This window comes from Meriones unguiculatus, chromosome 21 (genome assembly GCF_030254825.1).
Source record: "Meriones unguiculatus strain TT.TT164.6M chromosome 21, Bangor_MerUng_6.1, whole genome shotgun sequence".
NCBI classification, from domain to species: Eukaryota; Metazoa; Chordata; class Mammalia; order Rodentia; family Muridae; genus Meriones; species Meriones unguiculatus.
In genome coordinates, this window is record NC_083368.1 from 50,889,765 (window position 1) to 50,917,735 (window position 27,971).

At 41.7% G+C, this 27,971-nt stretch overlaps 1 protein-coding gene across 5 annotated transcripts in view; it reads left to right on the plus strand.

Moving 5' to 3' along the window:
• Positions 1-10,280: 10,280 nt before the first annotated feature.
• The window catches only part of Ptprz1 (protein tyrosine phosphatase receptor type Z1), a 176,399-nt gene continuing 158,708 nt past the window's right edge, over positions 10,281-27,971 (plus strand). For 2 of the 5 annotated variants that reach the window (XM_021656742.2, XM_021656743.2), the window contains exon 1: positions 10,282-10,701. In XM_021656742.2, the coding sequence (XP_021512417.1) occupies positions 10,644-10,701 (58 nt within the window). In that variant the 5' untranslated portion in view covers positions 10,282-10,643. Of the gene's footprint in view, positions 10,702-27,971 lie in introns of all 5 variants that reach the window. The other 3 variants (XM_021656744.2, XM_021656745.2, XM_060373873.1) reach the window with 2 other exon arrangements.

Sequence of the window (27,971 nt, forward strand, 5' to 3'; positions counted from 1 at the left end):
CACTGTGTATAGAAGCTGTAATACTATCTAGTGCTGAAGACAATCAATAGAGTAAATTGTAAGGATAGACAATGCTTGGCTATACACCAAGGAAGCAGTCATCAAATTGAACACTCTCCCTGTACAACTACAAGAGACACGCTGATATGGAACATCATGTTTTAGTGTCCTTTCTGCAATGTGATTCCCTCGACACCTCCCTGAGGCTTGGATAAACCTTCGAGCCTTACAATCTGCTATGTAGTGAAGTCATACAGAAAGATCACTCAGATCTTCATGGAGTCTGAAGAGGAATAGTCCTCTAAATCTGAACCCTTTAATATCACTTGAATTTCAATGATATATATATATATTTTTTTTTTGTTTGCTTTCAGCCCACGTTGTCAGAGATGAAGCAAAGCTCTGGTTGGTCAAAGCCTGACTCTCTAATCATTCCCTGGGGCAATGGTGTCTCTGCTCTGTTCTCCTTTATTAATATTCTGGATTCCTCCAGGGATTATGTTACAAAATACCTGTACTTGAATAATTTGAGTAGAAACACAAGGCCAGAAATTCCTCTCAGGACAATAATCATCTTATTTGGGCAGAAAGCATATCTGAATTTTTGGAATGGTGTTTATTTCTCATATCACATACCATTTAGATTACTCAGATTAGACTCTGGGTCAACTTTTCTCTTCCTGTATTGGAGAGAAAGGAGATACAAGTTTCAACCATAAAAGGTACCTGGTTAGAGTTTGACAAGGAATTGCTTAGTGCTGAATCTCACAGACATTTGCAAGAAAGCAGTACAGACAAGACAAAACATTTGGCATACCATTTGCCTTTATTTTCCAGTGACATTGGGAAGGTAGTAATCTACCCACCTCAAAAGTTTCCTGTGAGGATTACATAATCATCGACACACTGCTTATCAATCAGATTCCTCTCATGATTACAGGATATAAACTAGGTTGATATTGCTTTGGCATCTTGCTTTATACTGGCTTCTCAAAAGTACATTTCCTGTTTCTTATGAGCAGTAGACTTCCTCAGATTCTTTTCCTATTTTTAGGAACAAGAGACGCTAGCTCCTAGCAGTAGATACTTAAGAAAAATGGCTAGAGGCAAACACTAGGATTTTAGAGTCCCAGAAATAGAAATGTTTCTTAACTCTTGAAAATGTGATGTTTCTATTTATTGGCAAGTTTTTAAACAATGAAGTTTATAAACAAGTTAAAATGTAGATAAATAAATCTAAATACTGATATTTGGAGCTTCAAAACCTTTAAAAAGTTCCAGGCTTGACTGGGCCCCTGTGTGCAAGGACGAGAGGCATATCAGCTTACCTAAAAAGTGGCTTAGGCCTGCTAGTGCATGATATTATTTGCAAACTTGAAACCTACCAGGTTACAAGTCAAGACAAAGAGGTTATGAACAGTATGCCTACTATTCCTACCAAGAAAAGCAAATAAACCAAGAGAAGAGAAACTTCCATAGTCTGAGGTAATCAATTAGTGCCCAGAAAAATGACAGAAATATCCAAGATGTCATAATCAGACAAGACAAAAGACAAGCAATATTGGCTTGCAAACTTCCCTTCCTGGACAGACTAGTTCATGCATTTGGCTATTTATGGAGCACTGAGCATAAGCCAGGTTCATTGACTATGTAAAAAATGATGATAACAAGAAAATAAAATTGAAAATGTAATCTATCAACCTGATGTTTGATTCTAAAACTTTCCAGGTTCTGTAGATCACAGAAAGCACCAGACTTGAGAAAAATGATGTTTAGCTTCTGGTACACAGCACACACAAAAACATTCAGAAGAAATGCTTTTATCTTTTCTAGTGGTTTGAATAAGAATGGCCCCCAGAGGCTCCTATGTATGAATGGTGGTCACCAGGGAGTGGCACTTTTTGAAAGGATTAGAAGGACTAGGAGGTGTGGCCTTGTTGGAGTAGGTGTGGTCTTTGTTGAAGGAAGTGCGTCACTGGGGATGGGCTTTGCCATTTCAAAAGCCCATCACTTTTGCTTATACAACAGGATGTATCTCTCAGCTACTGCTCCAGCACCTGCCTGCATGCTGCCGTGCTCCCCACCATGATGATAATGGACTAAGTCACTGAAACTGTAAGAAAGCCTCTAATTAAGTGCTTTCTTCCATAAAAGTTGCCTTGGTCATGGTGTCACTTCTCAGCAATAAAACAGTGACTAAAGTACCTTTTCAATATCACTGTAACTGACTTGAAGGCAGAAACCTATTTCAATGGTTTGAAGGGATATTAGAAAATGAAAAAAAAAACCAGACAAAATGATTATAGGCTGGTCTTACAAGAAAACTGTGAAAGAAAGTATCACTGGTGTATTAATTTTAGTGAGACATGAGGTGAAGAGAAAAATTTAAGTGGAAAAAGATATTTTAATAGTTTGGTGAGAAAAATAAATAGGCACAGGTAGAACAAAGTCTTATCAGACTTCTGACCCCACACAAACCAGATGGTTCAGATAGAGAAGAACCAGAATTTTTGAGGAACATAGGACCTCATTATAGAATTGGGGAAAAATAGATATTCTTTATCTAAGTATATGGAAGCTATTTGCTTTGAGTCTCTAAGTCAAATGGGTGGCAGTCGTAGAGAGATAATATTTTGATTAAATAACGGTTTTAATGTGATTAAAAAGCATCACAGATAATCTGATATGATTGTTACCCTTCTGCAAGCTCAGACTTTGGGAAGATGAGGCGGGGATGGGGGTGGGATTTATCCAGCAACATGCTGCTCTGGCAAGGGATCATGTCCAAAGACCTTCTAGGTCTATGTGATCCGGCTGGAATGCTGACACGCTCTGAATTACAGTATGACCTGGCTGGAGTACACACCTTTAATCTTAGTACACAGCTTCAATCCCAAACAGTGAAGGTAAGGTTAGTTTACAGAAGGAAGCAGCCGTTTCTGAAAGCGATATCTACTGAGGAGCAGATAAAGTGATGAATCAGAGTAAGATCTGACAGAATGAGTCAGAGATAGGATATGCCCATGTCTTATGAAAACAGGACAGGAAAGAGAGGCTACACTTTTATGGATACAGGTTACAGAGAGAACAAGCTAGACACAGATTAAAACAGAATGAGGCAGAAAATGAAGAGCAGGAAGATTAGAACATATTGCAAGAATTAGTTTGAGGCAAGGCAGAGCAATCTGGTGAAAAAGTAAGAGAAGCCAGTTTGAATCAGTCAGCTTGGAGAGGAGTTTGGGCTCAGAACAGCTGGGTTGAATCAGCCAGTGGTAGTTCAGAAAGAGCTAGAAAGGCTTGAGAAAGACTCTGATCTCATCCCCTATTCTGAGGAAATAAAAACATCTACTCAAGCTGGACTGTCTCAAAAACAAACTATACAAACACATATATAGACATATATAGTGGATCATTTAGGGAGTTTTAAGTTATGTTTAATTAAAAATAGATTAAAACTTTTAGATAACTATTTGTGAGAAATATTTATATTTAGAATAGTTTACTCCAAACCTATGCTCACTTACTGATTCCCCAAACTGATTTTATGCTATCTTTCAATTTAATGATACCTTAGACATTTTCTAAGGCTTACACAGCAAACAATGTTTAAGTTAAGTTTGTGGGGAAAAATATGATTTATCCATCATCTCCACAGGGAAATGGAATGAGCTGAAGGGAGCAAGATGTATAGGTGGTCACTAGCTTACAGCCAACACAATGTAGAAGAGGAACAGCCCCTCCTTCTCTAAATATACAACTGATAAAATTATCACCCTGATACAACCAACAGTTAGTACAGCCCCTTGTGGACTAACATGATCCTTGCCAGTGAAAGCTCCTACTGTAAGAAAAAAGTTGACACGTTTTGGATAATAAGTCAAGTCAACCTGTACCAGCCACTGGTACAGGTTCCTGTTTGCTGGTGTGTAATTCACATTAAGATGCTTATTATAGAAACTTACTCTGAAACTGAGCATGGACTAAAGTATAGAAGGACTAATGACAGGGCACTAAAAACAACCAGCCAGAAACAACGTGAGGGGGAGGGGAAAGTAAGAGAGTTATGGCTGAGAATAAATAGAACCCAGCATGGCTTATGCTTAGATAGCCCAAGATGGCTCCTGGTGACCACCAGTTCTTCTCTTAAGCGATCATAAATTAAGCTCTTAATACGGTATTCTACAATGAACAAGAGCTTGTTTGGTGTTCTCAAGAAATCATCAAAGCAAAATTTCCTGAAGAGAGGCTGACGAAACAATTTACACTACTCCAACTGTTTTTCCAAGAGAAACTTTTGGTTTTTAGATGTAGCTAAGAGATACAGACATAGAAAAAAAAAGGCAGCAAGAATAAAAATGTAAAATTAACTGGGGAATATGGACAATGTATACACAGGAGCTCATTTTACTATTTCTGTAATTTTGGTGTCATATGCTATTATAAAACTTCAAATTGAAACAATGATTAAGAACTACTTATGAAAATAGTCAGCATCTAGAACACTGACTCTTACCAGTTCTGGTAAATATATGGAATAGCTGGAACTCTAATTCATTGCTGAAAAGAGAGGCTATTTTAGAAGACAATTTAGCAGATTCTTATAAAACTAAGCAAGCTATTGGATGATCCAGCAATCAACAATTTTTCATGGTATTTACCCAAATGGCTTGAAAGCTTACATTGGCACAAAAGCCTGCACACGAATGCTTCTAGTTACCTGGTTTATAACTCCTAGAAAAGCGACCATGATGCTCTTCCCTGGGTAAGTGGGCAAATGAACATCAGTACATGCAGACAATATCATGTTATTCAGTACTAAAGACAATGGCCTATCAAGATTTGAATACTTGAAGGAAACTTCAATACAATAGACCAATCTACTAGAACCTAAAGGAAGAATTATCAAAATCCCTTCTGATGCCAAATATTCCAGACAAGGAAGGAAGGATTCCTGCCCTTCTGTGTGTATTGATACAATTTTATCACTGAATGGCATACTTAGAATTTCCTAAGTTTAAACTCAGTTATTTTATTGTGAGCCACAGCAAGACACAAAAAGGCTAAGTATGTAACATGCTAGGTTTTTCTCTCAAGTATAATTCTGTCTTCTTCAGATGGTCTCAGGACCAATTCTCTCTTGTGCTGGAGTTCCTTTGGAGACCTTGAAAAGAACTTAGCCTACCCACCTACACTCCTAAGAGTCATGAGAAACAAAGATACAAAGCCCAGGTGGTTAAGAGTAAATGAAAAATAACGATTAGGACGAACTCAAACAAACCATTTGACTACTCTGCAGGAAGTGAAATTAGTCTTCAGATGTGAACAAAATTTGTAAAGTGCAAAGCGTAAGTCTATTCTTACAATCTAAAACACACAGTTCCTGTAAAATGAGATCTGCTTCTGAAAACATCTTAATAAAAAAGACATGCTTTTCTTCTAAAGAAGAATTAGATTACAGTCAATACTTGATTCTACTTACCTACTTTGCTCTCAATGGAAATAAATTGTGGAGTAAACTTTTGAAAAACATGTTTATTTCTTAATCGCATATGACTAACCTTGACATCCAACAACCCCAAGAAGTATCAAGGCAGAGTTTTCAAGATTTAGGAGACAAAATGTAAAGTATTTTCTTAAACTTGAATTTCAGATGAATGGTCTATAAAAATAGTAAATTTGCCACGAGTATTCAGTGAAAGCATCCCGATGATCATTTTGTAGTGAAAAACACTTCATCATACTAAAATACTTTGTAGTGCACTAAAATTAATTTGCAATATAAAATTGTTCATCATTTAATATTTTAATTTAACTGAGTCTCATTGACTTTACCTACCAGTTGCATGCAAGGGTGTTTTCTAGTTATGATCATTTTCTTCTCTTAGACTACTGGTCTGTGATAGGGATGTGGACATTTCCTTTTTTAGGATTTTTTTAATTTTAATTTAATTTTTTCTACAAATTATTCATTATATATCATAACTGAAGGCCCCTCCCTTGACTCCTCCCAGTCCCATCCTCCCTTCTCCTTCTCCCTTATCCTTTTCCCCTAGTTCACTGAACAGGAAAGTTCTCCTTCTCTGCCATCTGCCCATAGCTTATCAAGTCTTATCAGAACTGCCTGGATTCTCTTCCTCTGTAGCCTGGTAACAACCAAGGACCATGCATTGAGAGGACCTAGTCTCCCTGCTCAAATGTAGCCAATTGGCAGCTCAGTCTCCATGTGGGTTCCCTAGTAAGTGCAGCAGGGGCTGCCTTTGTCATGAACTTGGTTGCCTGTTCTTTGATCATTTGCCCCTGGTAAGGCATTCCCTCTTACACAGAGCCAGATACATAATGGGCATAAAGCTGAAATGTGTCCTGTGAGTAAGCAATTCGCTCAAAAGTCTTTTCTCCCTATTAAATTCTGAGATCTTAAATATTTAGAAATATTCAATTAAGTCATCATTATCTCCCTCCAGAAATATTCCTAATCTGGTAAAATCAGATGACAGAATCCCTTCTCTTGGTTCAATCTTCATTAGTAGGTTACACATACTGATGCTTCCATGGCTTTGGTTTGTACAATGTCTTCTAAGACTGTATATAGATGATAATCAAATGCATTCAATTTACTAAGGCATTATGCATATCTATTTTGTCTCTATTTCTTATCAAATATATGTATGTTTGGCCATGTCTATATATTACATATAAGTGTATATGCATATACCAACACATATTCAGACTCTAAATGAGGCATGTGATTTACATGTGTGTGCACGTGTGTGTGTTTCTGAGACAGAGTACCTTTATGTGCCTCTGGCTATCCTGGAACTCACTATGTAGACCAGACCGGCCTCAAACTCTCAGAGGTCAGTCTGCTTCTGCTTCCTGAGTGCTGGTATTACAAGCATGTCCTACCATGCTTGACCTGCTAGCATGTGGTTCTATGGCCTCATAATCAACTCACAACCGCTAATGAACATTGATCAGGTGATACTTGTCAGAACTCGTGAAAAGTGACACAGTAGGTCCTTGATGCTCTTGCTCATTTGATGTCTTCTGTTCTACTGATTGGCTATTCCAATGGCTTACTTTTCAAGGACTTCAACCTTCCCCTCCACAGAACCATTAGAGCCACATCAGCTGCTGCTCCAGTTCACCTTCCCATTGCTGTCACTCTGGGGAATTAGTTGACATTCTGTTTCCCCTACAAATCCCAGTACAGAATGGTTCCTCCTTTCGGTGGTTTTGTGTCTTCCCAGGTGACTGGCAATATTCTTTTTGTTCTTCTTTTTCTTTCTTTTTCTGTTTTCTTTTCTTTTTTTTTTTTTTTTTTTGAGATGTTGAAAATTTATTTGAAGATTGGTTTATCAAATTCCCAGGAGAATTTGAAAAACCACTGGATAATCACATCTTGGTTTGCACTGAAGCTGATATGGGGTTAATTTGACTTATTTAATGCTCAGAATGAAAAAGATATGCTCTGGGTTTGTTGTTTTTTTTTTTGACAAATTTAAAATTCAGAAGTCTATCTTTTTTCTTGTCTTGAGACAAGATTGAAGAATGGTTGGAAAGATAAATAAATTGCAGAAATTCTAACTTCTCCAAACACAGATCAAGAAATCTATGCTAATTATGCAATGCTAAGTAACCTCAACAAAACTGTTCCAGAGAAGCAAAGATGGAATGTATCTTTCAGATGGCAGATCCTGTTGCATGGTTACTATTGTAATGATTAACCAAACTCAGTTTCTTCAAACCTTTTTTTTCCACACCCTTTCACAAAAGTTAATTCAAAAAACAGAACTATTAATCATTGCTTTATTTTCCTCTAAATTTGGACAAGTCTCGTCTTCACGTCCTGTTTCACGGCACTCTTCATAGTGAGACCATTCCTGCGAAATGTATATGGTGACTCGCAGAGATGGACGCATCACAGGGATTATCCATCTCTATTTATTATTAAACACTGGTTGTTAAACCCAATGTCAGATACAACTGTAAAGCCCAAAGCAAACAATAGCTGTGCTTACATTTTTATAGTGAGGAAATAGACAATAAAATGAGTTAAATATATAATTTTAGATTGGCAATATTCCTAACTATGAGAATGGAATTATCAGGGATCCTAGGTCCACCTATTAGGCCTTCTAGAGAAATTTCAGTTTCTACCATGGGCCTGTTTGGTGAATCCTCTCTGATACTGACTACTAATGTGACTTTCTGGTAGGACCAACTAACGGAGAGCTAGCATCACCATTGCTATTGCTGTTCTTTCAGGCTGGCGGAGAAATCTTGATCATTGAGACCTGCTCTGTCACCAAATGCTTCCCCTGTGGAAACTTAGCTTCTGTCTTTTAAAGTCTTGCATCTATTTATTTATTTGTTTGTTTATTTATTTATTTGTTATGTGGTACATGCCACAGCATTTGAATAGAAGATAGAGGGCACCTTATGGAAGTCAGTTCTCTCCCTCCAGTGTGGGACAGTGGTACCAAACTCTGTTCCTCAGCCTTAGTGGCTAGTCTTTATCCACTGAGCTGTCTTGCATGCCCAGCTTCTTCTAAGCACTTGAACTTCCTTTTGTGGTTCCTTAGGCGTTCAAATGTTCAAATCCCCGGGGAGATGGCTTAGCATTGGAGGTACAAACTTCCCCATGAGGAAATCAATGCTTGCCATAGTACCAGAAATCTCAGTCTGCTGAAAAGCGAGCACTTTATGTGACTTAACTGTCTTTTAGCTTGGTTTCCACCCCCTTTGATAATCAGTCTCCATTTTTCCTTTCTGCATAAATGTACATCTCCAGGAAAATGTCCCTTCCTACTCCAGCCTATATTTAATAAACATGGTTTTGTGTTTTTCTTTCTGAACTCTGGGTGCCCTTCTATTGAATATACAAACCTGTTGTTATGTTAGCAAAACTGACTAGAAATTTCTTCTCCCAAGGAAACTCTTCAATCTCCATAATAACCCTCGTGGCATTTCTGTTTCTATGCATGGGAAGAATAGGGTCAAGGGCCAACTTCTTATACTGATACGTGCTCCTTAACAAACACTGTAGCTTCACGATCTGCCCTTTGACGACTGCAGCGCACTCACCATTCACGAATCGATAGCAAGCTGCATCATTAGCTCCGTACATTGAGCCCAGTGTTCCGAGGCAGTGGGAATTCTGTGAGAACTGGTCGTCGCAGCTGAGCCGGACTCGGCTGGGCACTCCAATTGGTATGCATTAAGCATTCTTTGAATTTTATAAAGCTGCAGCGCTGGCTTTGAGACAATAACAGAACACGAGAGTACATGCTGTACAGATCCCTACATCAAACTGAGTAGCAGAGATAATTCCAGAACTTGGTTTTCTGTGCCTTTGAGTGTGACTTCCATAAAGGTACCAAACTGCATCATGGGCATGAAAATCTCACGAATATTCAGGACGGCGTACTTGGGCTGCCGGCTGACATCATCGCCAGTTAACTTATTTCACGCGGACTTCAGCTTAATTCGACAAACATTTCAGGGAACCTATGAAAATCCCTACCCCACCCCCCAAGCCGGGAGTTCGGGTTTTAGTACTCGCACTCTCGACACAGCAAACAAACACCTCCATAGAAACAGGCTCCTGCGGAGCGAACGGCACGGCCAGCTCCAGGGAGGCACACAGGCTGTGTATTACCGCGCTTTTGTTTATCCCGCAATCAAGCAATTAAAAAAAAAATCTTCCTGCGGGAGGACCCTGTGCAAAGAGGCACTTGGGGAGTTCCATCCAGGGAGCGCAGGGCGGTGCTGAGTGCTGTGCACAGCCTCACCGAACGTTGGGGAGGGTCGCGGCCGGGCTGCCAAGGATTAGAGTTAACTGCCCTAGTGGCAATGGGGGCTGGAACCACTTCCTGGGAAAATGGAAAGCAAGGGGATGGGGGGCTCAGTTTACCCAGGCTCCCTCACCCCCTCTCGCTACGACCCACTTGGCAACCGCAGAGACGACAATAACCAAATGAAAGAGACTTTCCCAGGGGTGAAGCCCAAAGGTCAGCCCCAAGCTGTGCGGGACAATGGGGACCCAGCTTCCCCTCGTGTCTTCCTAGGGGGATGAAGGAGTCTTAACGAAGAGACCCTTTTCTCTGCGAAGATTCTAAGCCCCAGCGGGTTCCTCTCCGCCTCCGGCCGTGGGAGGGGGAGGGACGCGGGGCTGGGACAGCCTGGGATCCGCCACGCCCCTCCGCCGCCGGTGCGCGACCCCGGCCCCCGCCGGCGCTCCCGTGCCCCCGCCCCCCGCGCGCGCCGCGCGCGCCCAGCCCCGAGCGCGTCCCCGCACTCCCGCGCCGCTGCGCTGCGAGCGCTCAGATCCCGGCCGCCGCAGCCCGCGCTGCCAGGGGACCGCGTCCCGCCCGAAGCCCCGCGCCTGGCCCGGGCTTGGTCCCCTCGCCCACGGGCCGTCTGGCCCCGCGTTCTCCTCTCTCCTCCCCTCCTCTCTCTCTCTCTCTCTCTCTCTCTCTCTCTCTCTCTCTCTCTCTCTCTCTCTCTCTCTCTCTCTCTCTCTCTCTCTCTCTCGATCGCACGTCCACCTAGACCCTAGCTAGTCCCCCTGCCTCGGCGTCCCCACCCTCTGCACCCTAAGCTGCACCCCGGCGGCCGGCGCGGGGCCGCGGACCCGGCTGGAGATGCGAATCCTGCAGCGCTTCCTCGCGTGCGTCCAGCTCCTGTGCGTGTGTCGCCTGGGTAAGTGAGGGGACCTCGGCGGCGGCGGGGTGGCCGCACCGGGCTCCGGCTCCGGGACGCGGCGTGGGGAGGCTTTCGGCGTATTCGACAGCACCCGGAAAAAGTGGTCCTGGAGCCCTCGCGTGTCACCTGCGCGGGCTGCGCCGCCGCCACCTGCAAGGTCCCCCGTACAGCTAGCGTGGCCGGGACACCCGGACACCCGAGGCACGGGTCAGGGTCTCCCCTCGCCCGCGCTCGCTCCTCCCTGTTGCAAACAGTGGAAATAGCCTTGTAGACCTACATGAGAGGAAGCATCACTGACCAGGAATCCAGGGCCGGAGCAGCGAGGGGCTGCACCCTGGACCGTACTGTTCCGGTTGCCAGTTCTGTGGACTTGAACTGAAAAAACATGTGTCTGCCCTGAACACGCGCGCGCACCCGAAAGGCGTTGAGCCGAACAAGCGCCGACCTGACTTTTCTGTGGTTCTAGTACTTTCAGTTTAGTCACGTTCAAGTCCAGGCAGTCACTTACCAAAAAAAAAAAAAAAAAAAAAAAAAAAAGTTTCAATCCGATCTGGATGAACATTCTGCCCCGGCTTCCAACCAGAAGAGTAGCAGGTGGTGGGCTGACAGGGACCAAGCTCCTCGCAGCCTTCCAAACGGTACACCTGTTAAATGGACATGGACGTTGCAGACTTAGGTAAAAAAAAAAAAAAACAAAAAAACAAAAAAACCCTGCTTGGAGCCATTAACCTAAAAATTAGAATAGTACCTCAAATTGTGAGTATAACTGTTCAGCTCTCTCCAGTCCTCGAACTCAGAACTCTTTAAATTTTAGATTCTATAATAAAGGACACATTAAACGTGCGTTTCTGTCCAATGGACAGTGCTGCTCTTGGCTCCCTGACCTTGGCAAACAGAAGTCATTCCTGGTTCTGACTGATGAGGATTGTGTCACCACCAAGGTGATGATTGCCTGAACCTCACGCTGTATTCCCCTACCTTCACTCCCTAAGGCTTGGTGAGGGCTCAGAGCTGTCGTGAGGGACCTGACCTGTCAGACAGCAAGGGGGCTCTGGCCTCCGACTCTGCAGGCTTGCAGTTGACTGTGGAGTCTGCTTCTTCTAAAGCACTCTTCCAGTCTACACCTGTTGAATCCCCATTTCCACATTCCAGTCAGACATTTAGCAACAAAGCCAGGTCCCCTTTCTACTTACTGTTTAAGGAGATCTCACAGTATCGGGGAAGCACACTACGGCATTACCCTGCATTTGAACAAAGCACATACCCAAGGCTGCATTAGAAATGGTTGTAACTGATTTAAAATAAAACAGCTGCCGCACAGTACGTCTGTTGGAGGGTAACACTGTATTCACGGGGTTGTGGCTCCCCTGGCGCGTGACCCCAGAGCACATAATCAGCACTCCTTGGTTGCTAACTGACGTTTCCTGGTCAGTTTTCTGTGTCTGTCAACCTGCTGCTCTGGGCATTTCACCCTATCAGAATCATGAAGCATGAATCTTCTTTTGGCTGCACTCACTGAGCAGAACGATTTCAAGGTTTGCTCTCTCCATAGCATGTCAGATCAGTACACACTGGATTTTAGGACTGAGGCAGATCCCACTACATGCAAATCATACATTTGCAAAGTTGATTTTATTATGCCCTCAGTAAACCATTTTTTGTAGCCTACTTGGGGTAGCATAGATTTTTGCCTGGTCGGACACATGCCTTTGAAGATATAAAACCTAAGGAGGAAAAACTAAATGCATTGTTTAAGGCTGTTACACACTCATGCAATGCCATTAAATCTAAGCCTATCCACTAGGACTGAAATATGAGTTCATCTTTCCTTCCTTTCTTCCTTCCTTCCTCTTTCTTTCTTTCTTTCTTTCTTTCTTTCTTTCTTTCTTTCGACTACTACAATGAGATGACTATGTGTGTATTCCTCACCACTTTAAGGCAGCCTTTTACATTGCTCTAAACCAGTTGGCTTAGGGACACTAGCAAATGGGATGACTATATTGGTCGTGGGATGGCATATTGTAGAAAACCGAGGCACATTATCTACAAATGAAAACTTCAGCCTCCCTTTTAGTGCCCCTCCCCACATATACATCCATGTTCGTGGATGTACTTATTCCTCATTCTCAGGGTCTCTGGATCTACCCAGGTACCATGCCACCCATAAGATGATCTTTATAAAAGGTCTGATGACTGCTTCAGGTGTGACGCAGGGTGGCAATTCTGATATAATTAGACTAGTATTCTTATCATTATCCAGAAACACATTCTAGAAGTCACCAGTGTGCTTGTCTTTTACGATTAAAAACATCTCTGTGATCTGGGCAGTATCACTTTCTGTATCCTGATGGTTTGAACCAGGCAGACAAGCCATTTGACTTTCCCATAAGAAGGTAGGCCTATGAGTCATGGAGGAAGCCAAGGGGTTTGAAGAGCTGCTAAAGAATTACTTCTTTTGTTCATGAGACCTTAGGACCTTAGAATTAAGCAACTCACAGACCTGTGGGGTAAATCCTCCTGCTTACACACTCTTGCTAAATAGATAATGGGTCTGATTCTAGACTTCCTGCTCAGGTCTCACTGCTGTGAGGGCCATGGTGAAAGTGGATTATACCTAAGGCTCCTGAAGCAGTTATGGCTTCAATCATTTCGGATATGGTGCCAGTAGGCTGTTCTGACTCTGAGTTTGTCCTCTCTAGAAAATCATATGCAAAATTCTCATGCTTCCTCCAAATAGTAACTAGTCACCATTCAGGAAACTTTTTTTTTTTTTTTTTTTTTTTTTTTTTTTTTTTTTACTTTTGGTTAGTATGACAATGCTTTTCCGTACTTGGGATCTTTCTCCTCCCCCATCCCCCCACCATTGATGAATTCATTTCTACTTCTATATTAGAAATCAAGGATCTTGTTTAAAATCATATGTTGTGAGAGTTTTGCTTTGGAAAAAAACTTTTTTTTTTTCTTTTTCTCCAGTGTTCAAACTTCAGGAAGGTCTCAGTGTTGGGAGTCCAATTTGAATACCTGTTTTTTAATACCTGTTTGCTAATAATGTCTCAGGTTGAGTCTGGAAATGGCTTCATTGGCCAAGATCAAATCTCCTAAAGGAAAAGATTAGTGGACATGAGTTTTGTGCTCTAAATCTACTTGCCAAGGGCTCAAGCATTCATTGTCTATCCATTTTCCCATTACCTTTTCCCTCATCTGATATGAATTACAGATGGGGAAACAGGAATAGAGAAGTCAAATAACTTTTCTGGCATCACACAGCCTACTTAGTTTTTGCCTCTTCCAAAGAAGAGACTTTCTTTTATGTGGTTTGTTTGTTTGTTGTTTATTATTTTTCTTTCAGACAGAGTCTCCTGTAGCAGGCTGGTCTTAAAAACCTCTACATAGCCAAGGATGACATTGAACTCCTGATCTTCCTGCCTCCACTTTCTAAGGCATACATCAGCATATCTTTGTGATGCTCTCTGTGTCCCCTCTGGAGCATGCTTCCTGTTGAGAATTTGTACTCTCACTTCCCAGGATGGAATGCAGCATTTCATTCCTGTTTGCTTTCTTTCTTGCAGATGCCTTTGTACCTTTTTTCTTGTATATTCCTATGTGGCCTTTATTTCTTTTTTAAAAATTTGAGCACATTCTATCATTTTTAGGTAATAAAAACATCTATGCCTCAGTGCAATCTTGAAAACTGTGACAAATCTACAGGTCACGTCATGGGGGCAGCCCCACCTCTTTCCTGTGATCTGCTTCATATGAAGAATCCAGCAGTGTTTTAGCACACGGTCTAGGTGTGCAGATCTTATGCCCTCCACCCACCTGTTCTGATTCTGCCTCAAACTGAAGGCCTTTAAATCCCGTTTTAAGCAATGCATCAATGGTTTAGGCGCAGCACCCGACAGGCTGAGACTGAAGGATTGCTGTGAGTTCGTGAGCAACTTGGACTGTGTAGTGAGTATCGGGACAACAGCCTCTTCTGCAGAGTAAAAATTGTCTCAAAACAACAAAAGCCAATAAATAAATAAATTCCCCCCTCCCACTCAAAACCCTAATTCTAACTTTTAAGATTCTTTCTCCATTGACAAGCAGTTGAGGGTAACTGCCTTTTCCAACAATCTGTGAATGTGTTAAACGTGTTAACTCTCAAATATTTTAAATGCTTCCACTCACTCATCCTGCTAACGGTGAGTGCCAATTTAAATAGGATACGTATATGTATGTGTCTGAAGTCATTACAATTATTTGGAGTGTTGATACATGGCTTGTGTAAAGGAAAACAACTTTTGTCCAGAGCTGTAATTCTTCTGATGTATGTATAATGTGCATCAGGCATTAAGGGAAAATATTTTATGCTGTTGTACGTTCCTAAAATACTTGGGTTTTTAAAATTAAGCTGCCCAGGACCATGGGCACTATGCATATGTGATTATTTAATTCATAATCTATCAAAGTATCAAAGTGAAATCACCTACTGTTTATTTTTTAAATCACACTAAGCTTGGCTGAAAGGTAGCATACCTTGGTCATCTGTGTATAGTGGCTGCAACAAAGGGCAATTTGGGATCATTTCCATCCACTCAGAAGATCTACCTATTGGGAGATGGCAAACTGCACATCTTATAAGTGCGAGGACCCATGTTCGGATCCTCAGAGCCCATATGAAAGCCATATGTGCTGGTTTGTGGTTGTAATCCCAGGGTGGTGAGATGAGAGGTGAAGGTGGGTCTCTGGAGCCTCCTGTGTGAACAGCTCAGCCGGCTAGGTAAAGCTCGAGGCCAATGACACAGCCTGTCTCAAGCAAAAGTGGGTAGAACATGAGGAACACACCCTTAGGTTATCCTTTGACCTAAGCATATGTGCACACACATATAAAGGAAATCCACAGAACAACACTGTTTTCAAACAAACAAACAAACAAAAAATGTAATTTTTGCCCTCACGGAAAGTTATCAACTCAGTGAGAAAGGAATTCTAAAGTCATTAAAATTATTTGAGCTGTTGATGCATGGCAGTTATTTGTGGACAGGCTCTGTCAACTGCACAAACATCCTGAGACATGGTGATTATGTACAATAGGTAAAGGAAGGTTAATGGCCACTTGTGGCCTTTACAAGCTAGGACTCATAACTGGTGCTTTATGTGTGAGTGATCTGTTCTCACATGCATTTTTCATGACTTGTCTTTACCCCATACTGTATTTTCTTATAGTGTCTCTGTCTCTCTTCCTTACTGGACCAGCTCTTCAAGGGCGAAGACTGTTGGATTCATCATTAGCTTCTTAGACCTGGTACCTTGTGGACACACTTAGTAAGTCCTCAGTGCTTGAGACCTTAGGGAAACCTTTTTGTCATTGAGATCAGCCAGTTTCCATTGGTCTTTCTTCTGGTTCTGTGTCTAGGTCAAGACTTTGGTCAGCATTACCTTGACCTGTGCATCATTAATGCCTGTTCTGCGCCTGTCCTCACTTTCGGTGCTTCTCTCAGGTGTCCCTCTAAGGGGACACTCTAAGATCCAGAGACTCTCTGTACAGAGGAAGGAAAGCACCTGTGGTTAATATTGCATGGACAGTGTTTAGGGCAGTCATAGGTGAGTGTTTAATTGTGGATGAGTTGATATGTGTGAACCTGGCTATGTCAGTGTGAATGTGCTCTCTCTCCCTCTCTCTCTCTCTCTCTCTTTCTCTCTGTGTGTGCTGCTCATGTGTCAGAGATGGAGAGGACAAGGGGATGAAGGGTAGTCAATAAGAAAGAAAGAAAAAAGAAAGAGACAGAGAGAGAGAGAGAGAGAGAGAGAGAGAGAGAGAGAGAGAGATCTTATCCACAAGGACTGTACTTTCTATCAGCCCAAAGCCAATATTGGATAAATTCCGTCAGACTGACCCTGAGAGGTTGGTGGCCCAAGACAGTTCTGAAAACAAAAACAAGAGTGAAGAAGATGGGAAATACAGTGACATCGCAGGATACAGGTGTTTTAGGGTTCTTTGATGACTTTCTAATTAATCCTAGAGATGAAGTGTGGCACACAGTTTAGCCCTACACAGAACACATGTTCAGATGCTTTTTTTTTTTTTTTTTTTTTTTTTTTTTTGGTAAATGGAGCTGAATTCAAATGGGTGGGGCTTGCGACATGTGAGATATTGCCACATGGGTCAAAGGCAGAAGTTAAGAAGATTGGCTCTTTTATTATATTTTTGTGATAGTCTTCTCAATATTCCCCTCCCTCTTTATTTCTTTTTTTTTCTTTTTGATGCTATTTCCCCTTTTAACTTCCTCTGAACATGGATTTAAATAATCAAATAAACTTGGCACATTTCCTCCACATCTTGATGAAGAGTTGGATAGGGAGGACATTGACGGTATTTGATGCCATTAGTAAACATATTTTTACTTTGTTAATGTAATTTGGTGGGCTTGGTAGTTAGCATAATTTTAAAAGGATGGCTCAACAGATGCTTCTGCTCAAAATTCCTGTGTGTTAAAATAGGCTGGACTGTCTTTTATTTCTTCTGTAATTTGCTCATAGATATTAAACTCAGTTATGCGGGGTCTTTGTTGATGTGAACTGGGTGGTTTGATTCAGTAATAATGAGTCACTTAGTGTGCGTGCTCGCTGGTGTGGACTTCATATGTTTCTTTGGAAATACATTTTTTACATTTTTAGAGAGATAATTTCCTCAGGAGTTGGAAAGAATGAAGTTGGGGTAAATAACTTGTTTATAAGTGACTGAGCTATAGGTAGCCTTTCACTTTTGGAGGTAGGTGCCATCTCTCTCTCTCTGCCTTCTTCTAAGCATAGTTCTTCTTACTAAACCCTTATTGGAACTGATTACCTCAATACATTTAGTAGGAATAAATGGAAAATTACTGTGTAAGAATGACCGTTTAAAGCAGATATCATTGTTCCTATGTGAATCCTCATCATATACTTTTGAAATGCTGGGCAGATATAAATGACCTTCCTGATGTTCTCATTTTCAATCACATAATCACCTCATTAAAACTGATTTCTGTAACTAAATTGTCATCTACTTTCATCCACACATTTCCTTTAATAGAACATGTAAAGGTGTCACCTGTTACACAGAGTTGTGCAAAATTAAGGTCTGCCCACAGGAGCCGTCAGCATGGCATTGAAGAACACATAGAATACCATTCTCATGTTTGTGTCTTCGCAAACATGTTGACTGAGCTTGACTGGGGTCATGAGTTCACAATCTTGGCCACACTTTATACTTGCCAGGTGTTATTGTGAGCTTCCCTTTCAAACTCTGTGTTGAACACTTGTCAGAACCGTAGTGTTTGGAAATGAAACTTCTGACCAGTAACCAGGTCATGAGGTTCAAGCTTTCACAAAAGAAATTTGTTCTCTTAGAGAGAAAAGACGAGAGCTGTGTCTTTTTCCATCCTCTAAAGACACAGCAAGGAGCCAGACATCTGAAAGCCACAGAGAACTTTCATCAGGACCCTTGACCCCTTGATATTGAACTTTCTGTCCTTCAAAGCTGCAAGAAACAAACACCTGTTGTTTTAGCCACTCAGTCTGAAGTATTTTGTCTTCGTGCCTTCTAGCTAAGCATAGTGTAGTGCCTGAGTGCTGTGCTTGGGTATAGATGTTTTCTCAAAACCCTTCAGGTGATTGCAGGACACAATCAGAGCTTGAAAACCACGGATCTAGGTCAACCTCATGATACTACTAATCTTAGTTCATTTTCCTTCAGGTGCAGACACTGGCAGGTTATGTGCTTTGTTAAAACAAAGCCAGTTCCACCAAACAAAGGCGCTGGAAAATGTCCCATCCCTCTTTCCTCTTCTTAAGGTAGTTTCAGTTTCAGGGTAATCCTAGAAGAGGAGCATGGCCTGCCATGGCTGACCTCAGAGTCTGCAAGCCAGACTTCAGGAGGGCAAGAGTCTTGGAGTTGATCCAAGGGGTCAAGTCTATCAGCAGCTGGGAAAGACAAATGAACCAGCTTCAGAGATAAGAGTCTCCAGAGCCATTTCTTCAGACCTGAGCATATATTACCTTTTCATTTGCCATTGATGCCTATTTTTGATGGGGTACCGCGTCTTGTTTTCTTCATGAATTATTCAGTAGAACTAGTTAGTGTTTTCTACTAGTTAATGTAATCCACGACTTAGCTATATTTCCCCTCTATTTTCATCTATTTTATGCTGTCTGTAAGCTAAAAATTGTCATTTTATAAATTATGAATGATAAAATTAATAATGGAAATATCAATTATTTATCATGTCTTGGCTATCTGTATTTTACTGTGTCTGAAAAGCCCTAGTAACTTCCACTTAAAAGCTAACAATGGGCTTTCTTGCACTGTCAGACTCCCTCTTCAACATTTTAATACTCAGAAATGATAACATAAGCACAAATCAATGTGTGGATCTTGATTGAGAGAGGGTATATACGTAGTGTCTTACTATAACTTGAGCAGCTTTCTAGCCTGGAAAACTTTGCAGATGGGTTGTGTGTGGGGAAGGTATGCAATTTAAATCCACATCTGGGAAGACAGGCCTGTTTGTAGACCCTGCAAGGGAGGATGGATAGTAAGCCTTTCAGGGTCACTGTGGGAATAAAGGCATAAGGGACAACCAAGAGAGTCACAGAAGCATAGAGGAGAGTCAAAATGTGGTATTTGGAAAGAGGCAGTGCTTAGGATGGATGTATAGTGATAAACATTCTCAAATAGTAGGGGAAACTTCCAAAAGCTGCTTGAAAAGTTTGGAACTGGCATTTATCCACTAAACTGGAATAAGACTGCAAGGTTCTGAACAGTACAAATCACTTGAAAAATCTGTATTTTTGTTAATTTAGACTTTACAAATGTATTACTACTACTACCACTACATTTCTGTGTGTATGTAAGTAAGAGAGGGGAAAGGGGAGAAAGATAAAGGGAGAGAGGAGAGAGAGAGCAGGGGTGAGAGATAGGGTTATTTGTATGTGGGGATGCTCCCCTTTGCAGCTAGGTTTGCCTTTGTGCACACACGTGGAAGACAGGGCCTGATGCTGGGATGTTTTCCACCTTCTATTTTGAGACAGGGTTTCTCACTGAGCCTAGTACTTGCCACTTTGGCAAGACGGCCTGATCGTCAAATCACAGAGATCCACCTGCCTCTGCTCCTTAATGCTGGGTTATAGGCATACACCACACTCATGGCTTTTATGTAGATGTTGTGGGTCTGAAGTCAGATTCTTATTCTCCTGCAGCAAGCACCCCGCTGAGTCATCACCCCTGCCCAGGACTATAGACTATGGGACAACTAAGGTATCACGGGAGGGAAGAGGAAGCAGAGTGAGACAGGGAATCAGGCTGCCTCAGTGCTGTCGCTGTGGAAATTTGCTTGGTGGTTCAGAGTGCAATAGCATCATACGCTCCTCATGCCCTAAAGCCTAGCAAGCACTTTCAGGTACATTACTTCACTTGATTTAAATATAATTGATGTTTTTGATAGCACGTGATCTCATTGTCTGAGAACAAGGTATCTGTGATACTCGAGGGAGAGGCCAGGGGAGGTGAAGGTGTAGCAAGAAACAGAGAGAGTCAGAGAAATGTCCAGGAAGGAACAGTGCCGGCAGCAAACACACAGAGGTCTACAGGAGCCGATGGTTTGGAAGCAAAGGGGGAGAAAGAGAAGATGGCAGCATGAACTTCCGTTTTGACTGGATAGAAAAACGGAGTCTGTTAAAATGAGTCCAATGCATCGAAGTGACCCATTCCTCCCAAACGGATGGACTCGGGGACTCGGGCAGCAATCAGAGCAAGCGGTGCTGCTTGTAGAGATCATCATCAGAACTTCAGCAAAACAAACGTTCTGCTAAAGAGTGACAGGATCTGAGCAGAGTGGTAGCGTCAGTCATGTGCAGCACCATCTATTCGCGTCATTGACCTGGGACACCCATGTGTGAGTCCTCTCCACTGTGAGCACACACACACACACACACACACACACACACCACACACACACCTATGTGTGTTGCAGCCAGCAGGCTGCTGGTATAATAGCTTTCTAAATTATGCATGGGTTGATATGAATTGAAGCATCTCATAGTCACCTCTCATAAACTGTCTCTGGAAATTGCTTACAGTGCGGGCTTCTCAGTAAAAACAGTGTAACGAAAAACAGTTGGTGGAATAGGCTTCCTCGATTTTGCTTTGAAGTTTATTCTTAAGAAGAAGGAAACGAGGGAGAGAGAGGGGGAGGGAGAAGGAAGGCGAGGAAGAGAGAAAGGCAGAGAGGGAGAGAGCCATTACTGTGTGCATAAGTGTGTGCTTGCCATGGCTTGTGTGGAGAGTCAGAAGACAGCTGAGGGGAGCATTCCTTGATATTCGCTTTGTTTTAGATTGAGTTATCTTTGCTGTTGCTGCTGTTGTTTGCTCCTGCACGATCCAGTCTGGCTGGTCCCCAGCTTCTGGGAATTCTCTTCTCTCCACCTCCTCTCTTGCTGTAGGATCTCTGGAGTTACAGATGTGTTATCATGGCAACTTTTCACACAGGTCCTGGGAATTCAAACCTGACTCTTCTCACTTACACATCAAGGTTGATGTGTTGTTAATTCAGGAACAATATAATAGAATTTTGTGACTTTGTGTGTCCATTTAAGACATAGTTATGATAAATGAAGTATTAAACTGAGGAATCATTTGGCTTAGGAAAGGAAGACAGTATGTAGCAAGAACACTGAAGTGTAAGTCTATTTTCCCATATGTAACAGAAATGTAAGCACAACTTTCCACATGTAATTAAAAATACAGTATATTGTACCATATAGGATTTGATTGCAAATTTAAAATCTATTAAAAATTGTTGACTATATGCAAGATATGTTTGGTTGTGGTCAGTTTTTGTTTGATGACTTTCATAATGGGAAAATGGCACATAATAGTTCTATTTGTGCAGTTATAAATATATGGTTATATGGACATAGTAACACATGCATAAATTAACAAGGATTTAGAAATACATGTTCATATGATAGGCATAAATACATATGTATGTTTCTTCTTGCTCAAAATGGAAATGACTTTATTTTAAGTATTAAAACAGAATCTCTTGTGAAAACTATTCAGATTAATTGTAGCACAGACTTTGATTTTAAAAATGGTTTATCTTTATTGTTTTTATTTATATGTATGTGTGTATACCTGTGTGAAATTATGCCGCTTACATCCATGCCTGCGGAAGCCAGAGGATGGTGTCAGATTTCCTGGAGCTGGATGAAGTAACAGGAAGCTGTGAACTGCCTAAAGTGGGTGCTAGGAATGAAACTTGGGTCCTCTAGAAGAGTGGCAAGGACTCTCGACTGCTGAGTTATCTTTCCATTCCTGGGCCCAAGATGAAGAAGGATAAAAAGGATACCCATTGCTCCCTGTAGTCTGAGTCCTTGCCATCCCCTCCACAGCAGCCAGGCCCAGTGAGATAAGTGAAACTCAGCTTAGCAGTGCTCAGTTACTGTGTCCTCAGCACTACACCTGGTCTGGAGTCAATATTTTCCATGTTTGAGGGAGTCAATCTGGTTACGGATACAAAATATAATCTGGAAGAATAAAGTTGGGAGAAGGAGAGATTTGAAAAAGATGTGAATACACTTTTTAAAGTCATGTGAACGGCTCTTCTTTTGTCCTTTTGTATGAGAGAGTTTGCTGTTTCTTTTCATAGCATAAGCTTCTATTGTGTTCCTTAGTCTTTTCTGTGGCAGGCAGACCTTTATGGATTTGAGACCAGCCTGGTCTACATAGACAGTTCCCGGCCAGGTAAAACTGTATCATAAGACCTTGTCCCAACAAACAAACAAACAACAACAACAGCAAAAGAAAAGAACAGAAACAAGAAAACAGGAAGAACTTAATTTCAGATTGTAGATAATTTACTAAAGCTCTTAAGCAGAAATTCACTGAATTTTACATCTTTACTCTGAAATGCATTTATTTCTCAGCATTCCTTCCATCACATTCAAAATAATTATGTAGCTAAGAAAACATTCAAATAAATGCATAAGTTAAAACTCTCTCCAGCGACATTCTGTTCAATATCTAGTGCTAGGAACATGTCACATGATTTGTCCCATTAGCTGTCTACTAGCATGAGGCCTAATTGTTGACAGAGGGAGCTGCCATTCTGTCACAAAGTTCAACTCTCTGTGCTGCAATGTTAAAAGGTCAGCCAGCAAACCTATGATTTTAGGCTTTTTTAAAAAAAAAATTCTGAACATAGATAGCAATGCTGTCTTCTGAATGGATTTCTTGAGGAGTGAAATCACATTTAATGAGGCACGAGTAGCTAGGGCATGCTGCCCTGAAATCCTATAAGACACAGCACAATCTGGACTCCGTCTATCCCACCAGAAAGTGCCCAGAGATGCCTCCGTCTTGACAGCGATCCCAACTTATTTTCTTGCTAATCTCTCATCACATTCTAACCGTGCAGTATTCTTGGCAGAACCAATCAAAACACAGAACGCTGGCACGCTCCTCAGTAAATTCTAGACTTTGTACGAACCTCTCTCCCCTGGGAAGATGCCTATAAGACAGCCCTTCTGGTTCACTTGCTGGAAGCAGCTCATTTCACCATCCCGCTTCTTCTACATTTAAAAGTTAAAATCCTGCAGCACCTGTGAGTTGAGAGATGGGGGTCTTTCCACGTTTACAGATTTTGAAGCTTTATTAGGTTCGATGGCATTCAGGCAAGCAAGGATGAAATACTTAACCAGTTAGTCTCTCTGCTGGAATCATAGCTGCTAAGTCATTTTCCCAGGAACCAGGATGGGTCATCTGGTGGGGAAGTGTGCCTCTGTGCAGTAAGTTTTCACTTATGAATACATGGGAAAGGCTGGAGGCTTGGTGGGGGTCTTTTGGACTAACGCTTGTAGACTGCTGGAGATCATTTTGAGTGATTGCCCTGCTTGATAAGTCGAACAGAAAATAGGTCATCAAGGATAGATCGACACAGACATTTTGTGTGGAAGTAATTATGCTTGACTATCGCCCCCCTAAGAGGCAGAACTGTGAGCTTTCAGTGAGAAAATATGAACATGGGCATATGTCAGCTTGGAATTTGTAGGCTGCAGCTGAAATCACCCTCAATTACCCCTCACAAGATTCTTATATGAACTCAATAACAAGAAATGAAAAGGTTTTGCACATTCAACATGTGCCTTTATCCATTCACCTAAAAATTCTAGAAATGCATAATAATTAAGCAAAACATAGATGGAAAGTTCCACTGTAGGAAGCATAACCAGCTCAGAGCCATGCAAATTGGCACAAGTCTGCCTACTAGCAGCTTGGGAAATGCACACAATCCAGTGAACATCCATCTGAGGTATTTGATGTAAATCATTGTTTTTCCAAGACCACAACATTACAGAGTTTTCTTTTTGCAAGTGTGTAGCAACTGATGTGGGAATACCTTAAGGGATTCGTGTCCTGGGAAGACTTTGGGCTTTCATAGTACCGGTGCTGTAAGTCTAAGAAAGAAATCGCTTGCAGCCAGCTTCAGTTGTGAAACACAGTGAGGTTTGCCAGAGTTTCCAACCACAAAAACCTTTGAGGAAATATTAGGTAAGAGTTTGTGTTTACACTAGCCATCTCTGGGAAGGACACATAGGTTCATGTACCTTTGGATGTTCTGTGATGGACTTCTCAGGGTGCCCAAGGTGCTTCAAAAGCGTAATAACTTGGATTACTTCTCTGGCTTTTCTTCAATCCTCAGTCATGGCTCATTCCACCGACTCAAAATTTTCATCACTCTGTGTTGGCTTTTGGTATCTTGAACCTCTAGGTTTGTCCTCTATGTAACCTTCCATAACAACACTGCTCCCCCAAGATACCGCCTCACTCAGGACACAGCACTCATTCTGCTTTCCAGTTGTTTCCACAGTTTGCTTTCTCTTGAGGAAGCTGACCTTAAGATTTACATCCACTGGGCTAGAAGGGCTTCTTTGCCTATGTAGTAGGTACCCAGTACATCTCTATGAGTGAAATTCCTTCCAGAACAATCATACTGAAGATGGAAAATCTAATAAAATCTAAGTGATGATGTTCCCTCCTTGTCAAGTCATTCAGGACACTCTTTAGCAGGCTAAGAAACTTTGGATCCCCTTTTTAGCATTGGGAATTAGAATTCGCTTTACCCTCAACTTCACTTGATTCTTCTAATTTTCCAAAAGGTAAACTAGAAGTGGGTCAATCAAATCACATTCTGATTTGAGCAGGTCCAAGAGTCTATATAGATTCTGAACCAAATTGGCACACAATCACGGGCAACTTCCTAAGGGCTTTTACTCTTGGCATTGAGACTTTTACGAGAGAAAATTAAGCGATTGGAATAGAATACAATAGTGAATGCAGAAGAAGGGAAGAAAGATGACTGTGGCCAGAAACATGAGAGAAAAGAGTACTCTAAGTTTCTTTATTCTATGTCGTGGTGGGAGAATCTACTTTTGGCCTTCACAGCGGATGCACCATTTCTTTGGGTAAGTTTCCCCTCTGTTTCCTGTCAAGGCAGGGTTTTAATGAAACAAAGCGTTACCGGATCCCTCTCCCTAACACCTCTTCATCCCTCCAACACCAGTCAGTGCCAGCCAAGAGCATTTCTTTCAGCCTCTTTTATCCCTGTTTCCCAAGAACAAGATCAGAGATATGTGAGATCCTGTTTGATTCAAGCTTGGAGAAAGTGCTGTGTCTCACGCCCATGGGTTACCTGCAGCTGTCAATAGTGGTTTTGTCAGCATTCAGTCCTGGGTCTATATTTTAATGTTTTTTAAAGCATAAGAGATTTATGAAGAAAAAAAATCATTTTCTGTGGAACAGAGGACTGGGTTGTTGACATTTCAAAGTCTTTAAAAAGTGCAAATAGCACAGTGGTGACCGGTTCCATTTGGGGCTCTAAGAGACGTTCTAAAACCACGCGCTTTGTGTCTGCTCAGTTCCTTCTCTCTGAGCTGCTGGCATTGTGTCTCCAGCATAGCTAAAGAGGTCTTTATGGCCACAAACAGAAATCCACCAAGATGGCGCAAATGTTTAGTAGAATACTAAAGAAGTCAGTGTTTTGTTCGTAAAAGTGACTTAATAGTTTTGAGGCTAATGGGCAAGTGGAGAATGGCACACATAATCACAATGCAAAAAACATATTTTAACTCAGTGTGAATTGGACTGATAGTGAATTGCAGGAGATTTAAGAACTTGAAATGTAGGTTTTAATGTGTTCAAATGCAACCACTGCAATCTTAAGGAACATAAATGAAGAGGAAAGAACACATCTCAGGGAAATAATTACAAGACTAAGATGTAAAACCTCAAACCAGATTGCTTGCTGGAACAGTGATGCTTGATAGAATGTTAAGTAGGTGATTAAAAGTTCAAAAGCCACTGTTTCATTAAATGCCCACTAAAAGCAGTAGTATTGGTGATAATAAAGAATTGCCTAGCATCTATATGTACTGATCAAGGTTCCTGTGAGACTTTGTGTGGGAAAAGCCGTGTTTCAGAATCAAAACAAAACAAACTTTGAGACACAGTGACATAAGGAATGAATGAAATTACTGAAGTTTCAAAATCATGAGCATAGGGATGAATTCAGTAGGTTTGACATTAGCTTTTAAGGAATGAATATTTTCACCTACTTTTGGATCAACTTAGTTTTACTTATGTAAAATAAAAGCCCCATTTAAACATTCAGTATTGGAGGTGTGTGAAAAATTTTCCATTTCAGTTACAGTTCAGAGGCCTTAAGAATATCAGTTATAACATTGCAAATAGTCTGTTTCTAGATGTATTTCCTGATGAATGATCTTCTCATCAAAAGGAGAAGCAACTATTCAATAGTGGAGATTATAGCAGGGGTGCTTTGACTTGCTGTAAGGCCTCCCTGTCATCCTGGAGCTGAATGAGCTGAAGGCTCACATTGGAGAAACAGCTCTCTACATATGGGATTCTTTTTGTCGGCACATCATGTCCATTTGTAATCAAAGCATGGATGCTTCCTCTCGGGTTACTAGCTTAATATTTGATAATGCTAATGACCTAGTTGCATTAAAACAAATATTTCTTTCTGTGCTGGGGAGATGTTTCTGTGGATAAAGCACTTACCATACAAGCATGAGGACTGGACTGTGGATGCTAAAAGCCCATGCAAAGCCAGATGTTCTGGGATGAGCCCATAGCCAATGCATTCCTACAGAGAGATGGGAGACAGTATGGGGAAAAAAGAATCCCTGGAAGCCTGTGGGACAGCCAGCTCAGTGTTTGCAGCAACAAGCAATGAACTAGCACCCTAAGAAGAATCCCTGGAAGCCTGTGGGACAGCCAGCTCAGTGTTTGCAGCAACAAGTAATGAACTAGCACCTAGGCGGTCCTGTGACTTAGGTTCACATGCCAAGACATGCACACACCATGGTGTACACACTCACACACATGAACAGGCATAAACACAGAAAAACAAAACACAGTAATATTCTTCTCCTGGCCTCTGCCACGTTTCTGGCCTTTCATGTATTGCTAACATTTTCGATAGAATTTGCCACAGTTAGCATCTGTATTTTCTCTCCTTCCATTTGTTCCTGAGCCTGCAGGAATGTGCTCCCATCACTGCAAAAACCTCTTCTGATCCATCTCAGCAGTGCCCTTGACATTGTTACATGCAGGGCAGCACTCTCTCTCATCACTAGGCTGAGCCACTGTTCGTAATTGTAATTCTGGAGATGGCCTTGTGCCTATGACTTCCAGAATATCTCCCAGACCCAGCTTCCTCCTGCCTCTCTGCCATCTCTCAGCCTCTTGAATCTTTCTTGTCACCTCAGTTCTCGCATTACAGCCCTCAGAGCTCATGCTTTGGGCTGTACTATAGTTTGGATCCTAGCTGCCTCCCCCCACCCCAAGGCCTGTCTGTTAAAGTCCAGATCCCCAGAATGTGCCCAGTTGGGAAGTGATGGAACTTTCATGGGATGAGGTGTAAAGGAAGGAAGTTAGGTCACTGGAGGTGTGTCTTTACAGGTGATAGACTTTCACTCTTGCTCTTCCTTTTCTTTTCCCCCTTTGTCAAGAGAAAAATCAATATGACTTGCCATGTTCTTCCTGCCAGGCCCACTGACTGGCTACAGGCGCAGTGCAGTGGGGTCAGCTGACCATGTTCTGAACGCTTTGAAAGTGTGGGTCAAAATATACCTCTCTTTCTTTTTTAAAGGTTGATCACCTGTGTTAGAGTATTAGAAAGCTAGCTAACATGGGCTGCTCTTTCTGCACACTCGCCTGACTTTCT